Source organism: Motacilla alba, chromosome 2 (assembly GCF_015832195.1).
Source record: "Motacilla alba alba isolate MOTALB_02 chromosome 2, Motacilla_alba_V1.0_pri, whole genome shotgun sequence".
Lineage (NCBI taxonomy): Eukaryota > Metazoa > Chordata > Aves > Passeriformes > Motacillidae > Motacilla > Motacilla alba.
In genome coordinates this window covers 130237267-130253632 of record NC_052017.1, presented here as the reverse complement: position 1 = coordinate 130253632, position 16366 = coordinate 130237267, and the positions used below count along the sequence as shown (strand labels likewise).

The 16366-nt window shown below is 36.4% G+C and overlaps 1 protein-coding gene across 11 annotated transcripts in view; it reads right to left on the bottom strand.

Moving 5' to 3' along the window:
- The window catches only part of VPS13B (vacuolar protein sorting 13 homolog B), a 427964-nt gene that overhangs the window by 293018 nt on the left and 118580 nt on the right, over positions 1-16366 (bottom strand). For 9 of the 11 annotated variants that reach the window (XM_038130163.1, XM_038130155.1, XM_038130158.1 and 6 more), the window contains exon 18: positions 165-299. The exons of the other annotated variants lie outside the window; for them this stretch is intronic. In XM_038130163.1, coding sequence (XP_037986091.1) covers positions 165-299 — 135 coding nt within the window. The remainder of the gene's footprint in view (positions 1-164; positions 300-16366) is intronic. 11 annotated transcript variants of the gene reach the window in all.

Sequence of the window (16366 nt, the reverse complement as noted above, 5' to 3'; positions counted from 1 at the left end):
GACATATTTAATAATAACAAAAAACCCCAAAACAGAATACAAAAACCCCTCTCTGATTCATAGAAACAATGAGTAAATTCTTGTTTCAGTAACTCCCCTTGTAAAAAGCAAGGCCAATTCTCCTATACAGGCAATAAAGTTTTACATGGTCCAGCTGCACATACCTGGGGCTTTGGCACAAATTTTTATTGATCCCACGGTCCCAGAGGCACATTTGACCAATGATGTGCCGCAGTACTTCAATTCAACATTCTGGATTGAGCCCTCAAGAGTTGGCAGGGGATTCTTAGATTTCACACCTAATAAAAGAAAACTGCAAATGTACTAGCCTGTTGAATTTAAATATTTTTATATTCCTTCACCAAGGCATTTAAACTTAATTATATTTTAATTATCTACCTTAGATGTTCTTACAGCATTTTTGTTGTGATTCACAGGTTTTAAATGAAAGTGAAAGAATGCTGCATATGGGCTTTTTAATACAAACAGTTATGCATGAAATATATAAATAGATACTGTGAGGAAAACACACAAGATCATTTAGAAATTGAAATAACAAATACACATACACATAGATACACTTTCATTTTCACTTTGTAAGTGCCATGTCAACTATTCTCCTTCATGTTTTTATTACAACCATTTAATTTCAGGATCTTAAAATGACTAAGTATTTTCAGCTTTTATTTAGACATCAACATTTTACTCAGTAGCTATGTAAAGCATTAGATCCACGCAGCTGAGCAGCACAGAAGGCCAACGGCACACTTGCCATTTTTCAGCGGAAACTGGAGTTCAAACCTTGCCTTGGGTCACAAGTGGAAATAAGTTTTGGTGGTCTTTCCCCAGCCCCCATTTGTGAGCACCAGAAAACTACTGCATCACTTGGAAGAAGTCAGTGCTATTGGCAGTCACTTCTGAGGAGCTGCCCAGAACTGCGGCAGAAGCAGCAGGGGATTGTACAAGCCAGGACTGAGATTTGTTGGCAGAGTTTGAGGGCAGCCCCCCAAAACAGCCCCAGAGCATAGGTGGAGGAAGCCAGCCCTCCAAATCCGTACGGCACTGCCTATCAGAAAAAAAAGACATAAATTCACTTGCAAATTAGAAATAAATAGTTTCAACACCTGTAAGAAGTATGAAAGGAAAAACTAACAGAAGTTGCCTTTTTAATGGTTTTTTTTTCCCTTCGTGCAGAAGCAACTTGGAATTTGTCAGTTAAAATTGGCAAGCAGCTTGTTAATTATGCAAACATTAGTATAATTATGGAACCATTTCCTCATGTACGTAACATAGAATTTGTTCCAAAATCCATAATTATGCAAGGAAACTATTGTGGAATATCAGGCAAAAAAGCATTTTTATACATATTTCAAGATTATTAAACACATTAAAGAAGCGTAATTATCTACAGAATTAATTAATTAGGTTTTTTGCAAAATCTCTCCAAGACTTAAACCAAAGAACAACCTTTAATATATATTAACTAGTAGGGAAAAAAAATCTCAAAAAAATTACAGGGAACAGAATATTTCAGATTAAACTTGGTAATTATGCTTAGTTCACTGTGCCTATTCCAGTTCCTAAAGAACGAAGAGTATTTCGTAGTGCATGTAAAATAATTTAGCAAGCAGTCTTCTTAATATATATTCAAGTTTTTTTTCTGGTAAGACATTAAAATAACTTTTGAATAAAAAGTACTTTCCAAGACAGAAAGAAAGAAGAAGCACATGAAGGAACACACAGCACATGGTAAAGCAGACTGCCATCTGAAAGTAAATTCCACACTCAAGGTATTATTTCTTATCAAAATTTAACCTGTCTTCTGTCTTTGAGGATATGTCCAGACTTTTCCTAATTTGTGACTCAGGAAGGCTTCAGGCTCAAAGAATACTCACTGAAACTAATTTGTGTGCCTTCCCTTACAACACCCCATCAGTTCTCAGTCTGAAAGACCAACTACCAGTCTGCCTTGTGAACAGACCCTCATTCCCATTTTTGTCCAGAGTAAGCCTCTTTTAAAGCTGAAAATCCCCTTTGATCTAAGGCATGTTATCTGACACAATACATGAATTTGTCAAAAGAAACCAGGATATCTGTAGGCATTTCTGCCTCCTCATAGTTCCTATAAATTTGTGCAAAGTAGAGGCCATTGCATTGCATTCAAACTAAAAAGAAGGTTGGCAGGGGGGGAGGGGAATAGTTTCTCCATCTTCTGCCAATTCCAAAATAAAGGTTATTAAACTGTTAGTGGCACCCAATATTACAGATAAAGCAAATCAAACTGAGGTCACAATTTGACCCCCATCTTTTAAGACCTCTTAAAACTGGTGGTTTCTTGCTGTTTTAATTTTTCAGCAATTCTTATAAGAATCAAAATTAAAGGTGTGATGTCTAATACATTTCTCTCACTTCACTATGGAAGACTAAATAGTTTTAAAACTAAATAATTTCCATAATGGAGTTCACTTTTAAATGCATTATCCTGGACAACTTCTTTGCATTGATACTAAAACCATCCATGTTACTTACACACATAACTTAAATTTTAGTTTAGTATCCTATTTGAAAAAAAGGAACCAAGTTAAGTGTGATCACGCTCACTATTTGTTTCTGTTTACTCCTAGTCCCTCACCAAGTAACTTCTGGACTCACTGAATTTCAGCAAGATATTGACAGCATTATCCAAGACATTTATTTTCTACAACCTTCATGAAAACATGAGTCTATTTGCCCTCTTCAACTGACCAATCATCAAATTTATGACAGTCAGCAAAGCATTGCTCAAATGAGCCAAAGAACTGCTTTTCACCCAGCCAACAGTTAAGGACCATGATGGGAAGCCAGGAAAGCTTCATGGCTTGGCTTTAAAGAAACCCACAACCCCTTAATGTACGGTCAAAGAATTAACCATCATATTTTAATGCATATGAAGAAGTAACTGGCAGCAGTAATAAGATTTTTTTTTTTTCTTGTTATAGGGTTAGGGTAAACACTTTGTCTCTTTTTTTGAACTATTTGACAGAAAATAGGGAAGTATTGGGAAAACACAGCATACTCATGCCTTCCTTTTCTACATTGCTTTAATGTCAAACGCCAACCTGCTTTCAGCTTCAACACCTGATAACTACAGCACACCACAATAACCAAGGAGAAGTTGCCAGAAAAAAATTCCACTCAGGTTGCACAGCTCTGGACTGATGGATACTCAAAAAACCTATTTATTAATTACTGAAATCCTATACAGAGAACACAGTAAGAAACTTAGAATGTCTAACTAGACTTTCATCACAAAGACAAAAATCACTTAAGGTGATTGCCCTTGCCAAGTTACAAATCTTTTTCAAGGCATAGAAAGTTTAGAGACTTTTAGTGAACCATTTCTAATTAAATATTTTAAAATAGGAGGCCATTTTCTTCAGTCTCTGAAAAAATTTTGGAAATTATGAACCATCTCTCATAAACATGTCAAACTGGCAAGCTGCTCTACAGAGAAGAAAGAAACCTTGTTTCCTCACATGCCTCTATCTGTAGTTTGCATCCCTGTAAATTTAGTTCCTCCCAAATAGTCTCCCTTATTTCTTTCATCATGGTATCATTTTAAAATTGAAGTCTCAACAGTTGTTCACAGAACTAAAAGAGTCCTTTAAATACTTATTTCAGCAAACAAATGTTTAAGCAAGCAAGGACTAGAGCTTTCTTCCCTCCCCTCAGTGTTTATGAACTTTTCTTAAAGTAGTGTTTTAAGGGATTGATTGAGTATGAAGATGTTCAAACTCCTAGATTAGAAATGCTCCATGGCTCCACATACTAACTGAAATTTTGCATGGAGACAAAGAGACTACAACATTTTAATTAAGACATTGAGCATGAATTTGAACAGACACTGGGAAAAACAAATCTATCACTGCCAACAGCAAACATGCAAATTCAATGTCCTGCAAATGAAGCAGGAGAAAGGTTTATTTCCAAGGTGCTAGACAAGAGAGTAGAACTTGTGCTGTACTCATTCTTCTGGAATCTTGTTTGCAAAAGCACCACTCAGGTTTACTTGACTTTGTTGCCCATTGGAATCAAATTAGGGCAACGTGTTTTTTCTTAGTACAGATCACTTTTTCTTCAGTTAATTTATTATTTTCACCAGGAATAGGGGAGTCAAAGAATTTATGGAGAAAGAGATACATATGCTAGTCATCATCAAATGTAACTTATGGCTCCTTCCAGATAGATTTTATATATGTCTGGGTTTTTCCTGGAAACATGTTGCCCATTGTAGAATGATTTGCAGCAAAAAAACAGTGTTTCCTTCCCAATACGTAGCCATGTGTACACTCGGTGATCAAGCATAGCCTGTTTCACTTGATGCAGACACACAGAGAATACCTCACATCACCAAAGACTTAAAATCTGTTCTCCCCACATGGTAGCACACAAAAATAAGCAGAAAGGTTTTCTAACTTAAAATCTACTACACCTTGACAATTTACACCTTGCACACACTAACTCATTTAAATTATAACTCCAAGCCTGAAGAGCCATTGTAATCCAGGTACACGTACAGAAATATTGTGCTGTCAAGAAAGGTTGTCCTACACTTTGAAACAGGTATTCACATCCTCCCTCCAACTTTCCAGATAGAGCTTTGGTCTGTTCCATGTACATAATCCAACCACACCGCTTGCCCTAAGTTCCTGCATTCAGTGTCATTCCATGTGCAAGCAGCGGGGAAACGAATAGCTAAAGGCAGATCACAAATATGTCTTTATAGAACAGCTCAGGATTTCTTCTAGCAAGCCTAGAAATCTAAGCACTCATTTAATTTAAGGCCTGTTTAAAAACGTCACCTAATTAGCGATTTTACCAACGAACATCTTTTACCAATCCATTTGTGATAAGGGGAATTTGTAATGATTACTGGCAACCAAGAAACAAATTCCAAACTGATCAATAACAAGCACAGAAAACCAGAAAAGAGGAATGTTACTGATTCTGAGGACAAAAGACAGAACTGTGTGCCGCCAAATAATACAATAATTCTTTAGAAAGCTCATAAAAGAACTGCAAAATATGAAATAGGAAATGAGTACAGCATGACAAACTTCTAGAAGCAACTCCACATGAATTGTCCCCACATTTAGTCTGTGGCCTCGGAAGGAAAAATCTCAATATTTAAAGCATTAAGTACCAATAAACTATGGTTTGGCAACATGATATAGTAAAAGACTGTCACATACTTGTCAAAATAATTTCAAACAGTAAAAAGATCGATCCATGAATAAAAGTAAGGAGCTATTAACTAAATGAAATAACATTGAAGCATAAGTCTTACTGGAATCATGACAAAAAATGTCAAATTATTTTCGCAGAAACATATACTTAGGTTTTACATGACTAACACAGAAAAGCTAGTAAACAAATTGAAGCATAAGAGAAACCTCATTTCTTCCCTAAGAGATCCTCATCTGTGTTTAGGCACTGCTTAGGGAGTGCTCAGTGAGAACTTCTGGAGTCTGTATTGGGCTTGGTTAGAGAGATGGCGCTTCTGAGGAACTCCGAGCTAAAACCAAACTTAATTCCTTCCTCCTTTCAGAAAGAACATAATAGAAGCCACAAAGACCAGCTCTAACTGGCACCAGTCCTATTTCTCACATTCAAAGCATTGGGAGAGCAAAAAGCTTTCTTTTTTTTTTTTGCATTCTTATTTGCAATAAAACAGCAGCAACATAGGGACTTCAACATCTCTTTCAATCATTCTGCTTCCTCAAACACATCACCTGAAATCACTGGGGTCTTGTTTTTTAGGTTCCCTCCTCCAGCCCCCACACTCTCAAGCTTCCTTTACTTAACTAGAAAAACAGAGAAAAAGAGAGGTCTTCCTAAAATGTAGAAGCTCGGGTATAACTATTTTCTGCAGTTTTTCCATAGTAAAATTGAATCTTTGCAACAAAGCACCTCAAGCATCTTCACTGCGTTCACAATGCTTTCAATGCATGTTTTCAATCTGCCACCATAATCTACAGACCATATTTTGCAACCCTAATGTACATACTCACAGGTTACTATTTTATTTCTTCTTCAAAACAGTCATTCAGGCAGCTTATTTTAAGGAACTGTCAAGGTAAAATTGTTTGGGTGTTTTTTTCAACTCAACTTTATTTAATATCACATTTTCTATTCTGATTATCATATTTATTTTCATGTAACTGTGTCAACCAGTTTTTAGTCTAAATATCACTATTCTAAGAAATTATTGTTTCATCCCCACCCACTCCCAAGACTTAACAGGGCACCAACCAGAGGATTATGGTAGACTTGTCTTGCCTTTAACATACTGTGAGCTGGACAAATTTTCTACTGACTTGAGCTTCTGTGCCAGAGTTCCACACATAAGAGAACCCTGTCCTAAAAAAATAGCCCTGATTTTCTCTTCAACCATGGTACAAAAGAAAAAGCAAATGCATGAAAGGGTGAAAGTAAGTGACAGACTGAAATACTCCCTAAAGAAGGTCAAGCTGATTTGTTCTTGGGCAACAATGATAAAATATTTATGAATGTAAGTATGTATCGTTCTATTCATCAGAACATAAGCTGCAAAAGGCACACATTAAAATCTCTCTAATTAATCACTTGAATCCTTAAACCGCCTGTAAACTAACTAAGGTTTCTCCATTACCTAAATACTAAACAAGATGCAGGATCATCATTATAAACAGAGATTTACATATTGCAAAATATTTCCCAGCTTGCTAAAGAATAGTAGCATTTCACCTACAGGGAGAATCATTTTAAAAAGACAAAATCCTGTTGCTACATTCCTGTTTCAAGATTCCCCACACTATGGCCTTCATACAGGTCCCCATATGCCCTAACCCAAAAGTCTCTTGATATTTCTAAAATCCTGCTTCAAATGAGAGGTAAATAGGAAAACTGTGGCTCAAAAACTGAAAAGCAATATTGAAGAAAACATAGAACATTTGGAATAATATGCTTAAAGCATTCTAGGTAAGAAGAAGCTTTACATATTCCTTATTGATGATCTGTTTTAAGTGATTATCCAGTAGGGTAAAATGTGATTTTAATTTCGAATTCTCATATGAGAACTAAACAGCTACCACTGAAATGCACAGACTCTCTGAACCATTTACATTGGAAAAGACCTTTAACATCATCAAGTCCAACTGTAAACTTAACACTGCCAAGTTCACCAGAAGAAGTAATCGGAAGACCAAACACCCTCCCCTCCAGGTGCTTTTTACAGTGCAGCTGGAGATGATGTTAGTGAAGATAAGGGTGAAAATTTCAACTATGCCTCCCTTCCAGTAATAGAAACATTCCCTTATGGACCTACCATAACTCCCAGTGTGCTGTTTCCACCTGTGATGGTACCTAACACTGGAGCACAGCTGGACAACAATTTGCAAGTGTTGCACACTGACTGCTAAGCTTCACATGTGATTAGTAGTATTTATTTAAACCACTACTATGCAGTATTTGCTAAGCTTTTTCAGGATAGAAAACGTGGGGGTGGAAGATGTGAATCTCACTAGCAGCAATCGCTGTGAGAGAAATCTGTCACAAAAACTGTACTGGAGTTGGCAGAGGCACGAAGCTGAGCCTGAATGCTCTGAGAGCAGGGGAACGAGGTGGGAGCAGCTCGTGGGGAAAAACCAGGGCAGCTCAGAAAATGGGTTGTAGACCTGCAAACCAAGGTGGGGCTATGGGAGTGGCAAGCAGCTGTGCCCTGGCATGCCACATGCCAGGCCTGGGCAACGCGGACAATCACAAACCCCTGTGCCATAAGCAACCTTGACCACATCCCACATCACCAGACTTCTCCTGCTCCTTGTTGGACTGTGGATCTTTTTGATCTAAATGGTCAACATTTAGAAAAGGAATACCATTTTCCATCTTTAAACATAGACAGGATTGTAAATAACTCTTGAACTGCTGTGGAAAGTGCAGTTTTGGGCAATTTATTATTATTATTATTAACCTTGTTATTGCTAACATTCTGGCTATTTAGGCATCACCAATTATAAGCAGACCTAAGTGAAGTCATTATTTTGGATTTGGCAATACAACACTAGTCAGGACACAGGATTAAAGTAGCTTAAGTGCTCCTCTTGCTGCTGTTGTAAACATAAGTCAAAAAAGAAAAGGACTGATTTTCCTTTCTGCCCAATTCAACAGCTGCATTTCAGATATTCTCCATCATTTGAGACAACTGGTAGAAGCCAAAGTTGATACATTAAAATAAAAATAAAATTTAAATTAATTAAAATGAATATAAAAATAAAATTTTGTCTTCCAAGAACATGCAAACAAACCTATCAAATTCCAGACTGTAACTCTAGAAAAGTATGACCTATCAATCCTCATACCTATGTGATGTCAGTAGACAAATGCTAAAAGTGACATGGGTACAAATGCTTCCAGGATACAGAAAAATAAGAACTTGAGAAACCTGCACAGTAAAGCATTTGAGGCAAGATGCTGAAAAAGCTGAAGACAGACAGATTAGATAGAGGAAAGAGCTCACAATTCCCATCCTCAGTAAGACACCCTTTGGTTGGAAGCCATGCACCTGCAATCGGTTGCTTCCATCTCAGTTGTACAACCCTTCTATCCTTTGCAAATACAGTAATTTTGCTGTATCATAATAGCTCATTCCAAATGTCAACACGTAAAATATATGAAAACACTTTCACTCATTAGTAAATGCTAACACGATCTCATAAATCTGAAATACATCTTCTGTCTAGTCTAGTTCAAATTCAATCCAGTACTAGCTCAAAGGGCTTATCTTCAAACACATTAAGCAAAAAGCATGATTTATCTTAGACTCTGGATTAAACTCTGCATTTTACAACTCCTTTTAGTAAAAAGCTGGGCAGCAACTAAAGAGAAACTTTCTAGGACAGCAAATTGTAGGATGAAAAAACAAATTCTCAGACAAATCAGAGCTCATCTCAGACCTTATCCCCTTCTGTTGCACCTGTGGAGCTCCTTTCTCTAAGGCACATCTACTAAAATAAACTATTTGGGAACTACAAAACTAATGAACGTTTCCTATGAATCTGCATTGTCTTTAAACAGCCTCCTTCACCAGAACAGATTCAAACCTTACAGCACTATGTAACACACCTAATATGCTAAAGACAAGAAGTGCCAGGTATCACCTGGACCTACACATGATTGTGAGCTTCCCTGTAGCACACATGATTCCTGGCCACCTGTTTGCTGTCAAACACAATATCCAATGGCTGAAATCTCTCACAGACTCAGTTGGAGCTTATTGAATATAGGACAGCACAGTTATGGACCAGTAAAAAGGTAGACAAGAAGAGGATTCTAGAGGATGGACACAGTAATCCTTTAAGCAGTAAAGAAATTGCAAAGGTTCAAAAAGATTCAAAAAAAGGTCAGAAGTGTTCAGTAACAGTATTATCAAAAATAAGGAACATCTAAAGTGTAATCATTTACAGTTAATTTCCTGAGTTGCTAGGCATGGGGAAGAAGCAAAGAAGCAGCAAAAAAGAATGTTAACATCCCTCAGTTAGGATATGAAGAAAGCCCAGGGTCACATGATTAAAAGATGGACTACAGAGATTGCTGCTACAATCACTGACTGTAAAGGAGTAGGAAATGACAGGAAAACAATCATTCAGATAGAGTGGATAAATAAAATATGATAGAAATTAAACTGAAATGTTAAAATACAGTATATCAGTCAATCATGAAGAATCTTCCCATGATTCTGCTTCTCAGAAACTATATGCTGCTTTAAATAAAAGGTCTGAGTTTACCCCTTTACATGTGGTTTTCCATGCACATAGGTGACAAAATTTCATTTTCATTAAAGATGAGGAGTTTTTCTAACTAAAGTATCATTCTTATTCACAATTTCTATATCACACTGCTTTTCTTTACATCAATGTACTCCTTCTAACAATTTCATTGGGACTGTTTAGGATATCAACTTAAAAACACAATGCCCTAATTTCAACAAACATGTTTGTATTCTCTTTTAAATGGTCTGTGCAACTCCTGAGGACTTAAAGAAAACAATACATTTGGTGTCTGGAATGGCAGTTTCTTACACTAGGAGGATATTAACCTTTAATCCTTGAAATCATTAAAGAAATGTTTGTAGAAATATTTTTAGCCTCTTTATCTGGTCAAAGTACTGGAAGTTAAGTCGTGTCTGTACAAACCAATCATTTCACCAGCAGTTTTATATTTCTTTAAAGCCTCATATAAAAAGCACCTGCTTAAAGTGAGTAATGGAGTTTTATATTCATTGCACTTAGGAACAGCGTATGTAACCTATTCCGTTTTCCTCCCTTGTGGAATATATTTCAGCTTATATTGCACAGCACATTACCAATGTGTATAAAGACCCTCTGATCAGCAATTTGGACTGCAGACAGCAACCTGCATGAATACACTTCTTTCCCCTTCCTTAAATACAGTATCCACTTGATTCACCAACACAAATTAAAACCATCCTTTAAAGATGATGATCTCACCTTTACAGTGAATACATGAAGCCCATGCATGGAACACCATAGCAATGGCAGGCTGCAATCTACAGCAAACACCCCGCACAATCAACAAGCAATACATATGCTGTCAGCATTACAAAAAAAGAACCGAGTATACAATCTTTCCTGGCCAAAGAATAGAAAATCTCCATTAGTGTGATTTATTTTTGAAACGTTAAAACCTTGCTATCTATTAAGATACAAAAAATAGAAGAAAATACAAATGCAAGGAGTCCTGTAACACAGCACATACTAAAGACACAATTTTATCTTGGAATTTGCATTTTGTCAGAAAACATGAAAAAGGGTACTTCCATGCTATATATTATTGAAGCACATGCTTGTGATATCCTTATAGTTGAGAAATTTCAAGAATTTTTTAATTTAGCCTCAGCATCAGGTTTCCCTGCAGAATTTTGTGCTCGATTTCAATACTACCATGAACTTAAAATCAGTAGTCTTCAATTATGACAATACTTAGGTTGGATTTAAGTATGTAATATAGGCATGATTGTAACAAAATGAACATAATTTTTTCATTAAGAAAACAACAGTGGCTTTTGATGGGACAAAAATAAGTTTTGTAAACACTTTTGCATGATTATTCATTGTATGCAGGAATTCATTGCAATACATATTACACACAAAGTACATTGATTTCCATGTATTTCAAAGCAGAATTATTTATCCCCTATGCACAGAATCATATCATCACAAAAGGAGATGCTACTTTACAGTAGACAGTTACTTTCTGCATCTTTCTCCACCCACAATCTCTCTCTGCTGATAAGTTTTAAGTAACGAGGAAAATAAATTTGCCAGAACTTAAACTAAGCATAGAATTACCCATCAATATTATTGCACGTAAGTACTTACTCACTGAACTAAACAGGAAGAAGGGCTATATTACATTAGCTTGATTAGTACCTCATGGAAAGCTGCAGAAGTTTTGAGGTCAAGGCAAGTTTACTGAGCCCATGAGAAGTGGAAGGAATAGATATTCTACAGTCATACATCTGAGGTAATATCTGTGATTGGGCAATTGCATATTTTCTAATTTATTGTAATTTGGTTAGCACTACAGTACGCTTGTTTGCTACACATTTCTTACACTGATATACTTGGTACAGTAAATCTTGGTAAATCTACCCAATATCAAAATATCTGAGAAAGAAAGGACATCTAAGGTTAAAATTAAATCCTGCTAAATCTTCATATTATCTTTGAATGATAACCAAAGGAGATTTTGAAAGGAGGAAAAAAGTCAAATTTCTAAGACAGAGAAACAATACTACAAACTTACTATTTTTACAATGCTGTTTCTTTTTCCAATTAGACTTCCTTAGCATAACTAAAAATCTGTATTATATGTCCTTGTAGGGATTATAACTCAGCTTAGTTTATAAAAAGGAGTGCTATATGAATACCAGTTGCATGCTTTTCAACAGAAGGATGTAAACTTATTTAGCGATCTGTTTTTCTCTTTCATCTTATCTCTAGTTTCTATGTAGATTTATAATGCTCATTGTTTCCAATTTTAACAAATCACCTAATGGCAGAAAGGAAAATACGTTAACCTTGGAATTATTTGCAGTTGTAGAAATCCCTTTTGTCTGGCTCATGCAAGGCCTGCAATCTGTTTTAAACACAGATTGTCTGTCTTTTGTCTGACAGCCACCAAGCTGCACAAATTACTTTCTGCCTGTTCACCTGTTTGCAGCTGTGTCTGTAAGCTAAGGATTCTGTAGTTTGACTTGAGCAACCACTCCAGGATTGATGACATGTGCTGCTGATAAACTGAGCAATTTGAAGAAATTACTGGCTAAACTTATTGAAAGACATCTGTGCATGAGCTGAGAACTAGAAGCCTTCAGTTGTGTGTTTGCAACCTGCAGCGGCGGCAATCTGTTTGAAGTGATATCCTTCTATAACAGAGCTGGTCCTGCCGCAAAATAACTGAACCATCTTTGCAACATATTTCTTCACCCAACAACAGAATTCTGCTCTTTTGGTCTTGAATACACCTCCTAAATAGAGGATATAACAGCAATTAAGACTTCCTATACTCATCTAGCAGAAGTAACATCTTTTGAAGCGTTTCCATTTTTCACTGAGATCTGGCATTCTGTGTTGTTTCCCAGCCCTCTCAGCTCACAGACTCATTCTCAGTAGTTAATGCTAGTTTGAGCATCTTACAGGCACCCTTATTATGTCAGCCAGGAGGACATGCCTAGGCAGTATTTTGGGAGTACAGTTCAACTCTTCAGCTAACTACTAGTAATGCCAGAGGTTTGTGCTCTAAAATTCAGTCATCAAAAAAACTCTATTTCTAAACCATGTGAACCTGGATAATGTTTGAGCTTCTGGGGGATACTTGCAGATGTTCATTTTAAGCACAAGAAGCAGAAGACTGTGCTCTCAGGGTGAGCATGTGCACGCATATGTGTATACGTATGAAATTCTTTTGCTTTAAAAAAAACTCCACCAGCCTGGTGAGCTGTGTGTGATGGCTAGCCAGTTCTAAGCTGTGCACTACATTTAGCAAAATACATTCCTAAGTCCTTTGGGACACATTTTGTAGAGATATAATTCAACAATGCTCCCATTTCCTTTGTTCTTACATATGTAGCATAAATGGGTTTCAAGTCTACACAGTGACAGAGAAGCCAAAGCAGAATTCTTCACATCTCCAAATGTTTTAGTAGCCCAGGATAAACAATAAATTAAAGACATCACTAAAATTGCTTCACACAGTAATGTGAAAAAGATTAATTGAAGCAGAAGTGTGTTGAGCCTAAATAAGTAGCTAAGTGCTTAGAGAACTTCCAGTGAGTAGTCAAAAGCACAAAAGTTGTCCACTTTCACATCTGCACGTAAACCCTCTCTCCCTCCCTAAGCCTTCATTTTAGGCATTTAAAAAGGATTAAGCATGCAATACTTAAGTACCCAAAACAAACTATTAATTTCACCTTGTTGTCTTTACAACCACTTCATACCAAAAGCCAAGCTACTGACTAAAATCATCAAACTATCAGAACTCATGTCTGTGCTATTTGTTAGCTTTAGCAAATGAATTCAGTGCTTCCATTTTCATTTCTTTACTATTCGGAAGCAAGTGTTACCTTTAAATTCTCTTCACAAACAAGGTTTACTAACAATTATAACAATTTTCAAAATACATATTACATTTGATGAAAAATTATCACTGTGCTCAAGAACATTTGGAAATAGGAAAGCAAAGCTTTCAAGTTAAAATAGCTATATAAATTGGGCTTTCACATTTCAGAACCCATAAACTGGATTCACCACAGAGCTGAAGTGACTTCCTGGAAAAAAGAATATATAGCATAGTGTACATGCATACAATAAATCAAGTCCTGATTATGTGCAGCTAAAAACTATACATCAGCAACAATAAAACCTTTAGAATACCATGCTACAGCAGATATCTAAGTAAATACAGCATGTTTTTTATCTTTAGCATCTAAGCATATTGTGCGTTTGAGCATTTTTAATGTCAGCTTTTATTTTAAAAGAGCTAAGTCGTGAGAACATTCTTATGTACCACTTCATAACTCTGACACCAAGTATGTATAAAAAGATTAGCCTTTATTTGGTATAAAATCAGTTGGCAGTTTTACATCTGTGCAATGCAACATAAATACCCCAGCTGGCATCTCAAGCTCACACACATATGGACTTCAAAACAGAAACTTCCTTATTTGCAGCACTGCCAGGGTAATTTTGTATACTCTGCATACTACAGCTATTTGTCAGGCCCCTGCAGGTGTGCACTGCACATAAACACACAGCTGTAGTCTAGCAAGCCAAGTGTTCCATCAAACACATAAAGGGAGACCTCAGCAGCTGGATTAGTCATCCCTGCAACAGGTCCAGAGAGAACAATATGGGTTAGTATTTTTGGAAAAGCATGGATGGTAAATTTATGATTATGCTGGCCTTACCAAATAACTGCTGGATTGTGTCATTTTTATGCAATGTCTACTTATTAAAGTTTTTTGTTAGAATGGCTGGAACAGACCGAATATTTTTTAGTTTTTAATATAAACAATAAGGTAGTTTATGTATAAAATAGTTTATTGAGTGCAAAAATGTTAAAAGGTTTTCATGCTAGTGGTTGGTTTTTGACAGATGTTACAATTATTTGCATTGGCTTTAACAGACAAATCGCTGGAATCAATTATAGTTAGTATATCAAAGTTTCTTACTAGTTATATATTATGCTTTGTCACATTTACTATAGCCACATAGGATTTTTCTATTCCTTTTTTGCTCAGATCACAGGTGAATTTCTAAAAACACTTGATAAAGAGAAGTGCAGAATGAACACTTCTATGATTAACTTGCTTATTTAAACTGATTTTAAGAAATTTTAAAACTCAACTAAAATTACTTTCTCTCAGTACTGTTTAGAAGACATCAGCATCCAGAGAATTTCATGGTGGTCATACAGATGTTAAAAATATTTTAATCAACCAGAAAAAGCAGTAAACTTAATTTTATGCAAGTTTTCTTTAAGAAACTTCATATGTCAAAATCAAGGATAAAAAGAATCAGTAAAAAAATGAACAAACATTTTTTTAAACCATTTGCCACCTATTTATTCAGAACGGTCACTGTATGGTATGTATTTCAGCATTTAAATATTGCCTCAGGAAAGATGAGAAACATTGAAGGCTATCAGGACTAATCCTAGATAAATTTAATCCATTAAACTCTGAGTTCAAATACACAGGCACCTGTGCTTACTTCTCTTTGGCTGTTTGTTTAGAAACACAAAAATTTACCAGACCTTGAAAATTGCTCTCTTTTCTGATGGTGACATGTTTACACATTCATAACAGCTCTTTCAAATTTTATGTGCTGAGGGGAAGACGTCAATTCGACACCTTGGTACAGTAGACATTGACTGGCACTGAGAACATAACCACATTTTTCCTTGCCTAGACCAGGACTTTGGCAGCACCTGGGAACACCATGAGCAGGAATCCATACTCAACTGCCCCTGCTTCATTAAGTTAATTGCATCATTTCAAGAAAGAAGAGAACAGGCTTCCTAAAGGTCACTTTCCTAAGCATGACCTAATGACATTTCGAGACTGTGTATGTGTCATCCACCAGGAATATCACTACTGGGGGCTCAGAAATGTACATGAAGGTTATGTTAATATTATGGTAACATAAGATCTAATCATTATAATTACTGATACGTAACTAATAACAACATAGTCATTTCCTCATGTATGTAAAGGTAGCTGTTTATTTAAGCCAAACGGGTCGTCGTAAATGCGGACTCAGATGAACAGTACTAAGAATGACCAGACTTAGATGAACTCAGTACTAAGCCATATTCAGTATAAAAAGCCACTAAAACATGTCATAACAAAATCAAAAAGAAACACTTCAAAACAAAAAATGGTCATTTAGAATACAGGGGTATAAATCAACACATACAGGTAACCAGGGCGACCACCAAACCGCAGTTGAAGCGCAAAGAGTAGATTTATTTCATTTCTTTCACTAAAAATGCTGGGTGACAGAGACACACAAGGATACAGGCTCTGTTAGGCTCAGCTCATTCCAACAGACAGAGACAGAGGAACATGGGCTCTGCTCAGCTCAGCTCAGCCCAGCAGACAGCAGGAGGGGCCACTTCCTGCCCCATTATACTAAGGGGCTTCATACATGTGTAGTTTATCACAAGACTGAGCTTTTATGATCTCTGAGCTTTTGTTCTTGCACTCTGTCCCAGCAGGAGGCTCGGGCACGGCTGTTAGAGTGTGTTATCTCTACACAGGAATTCT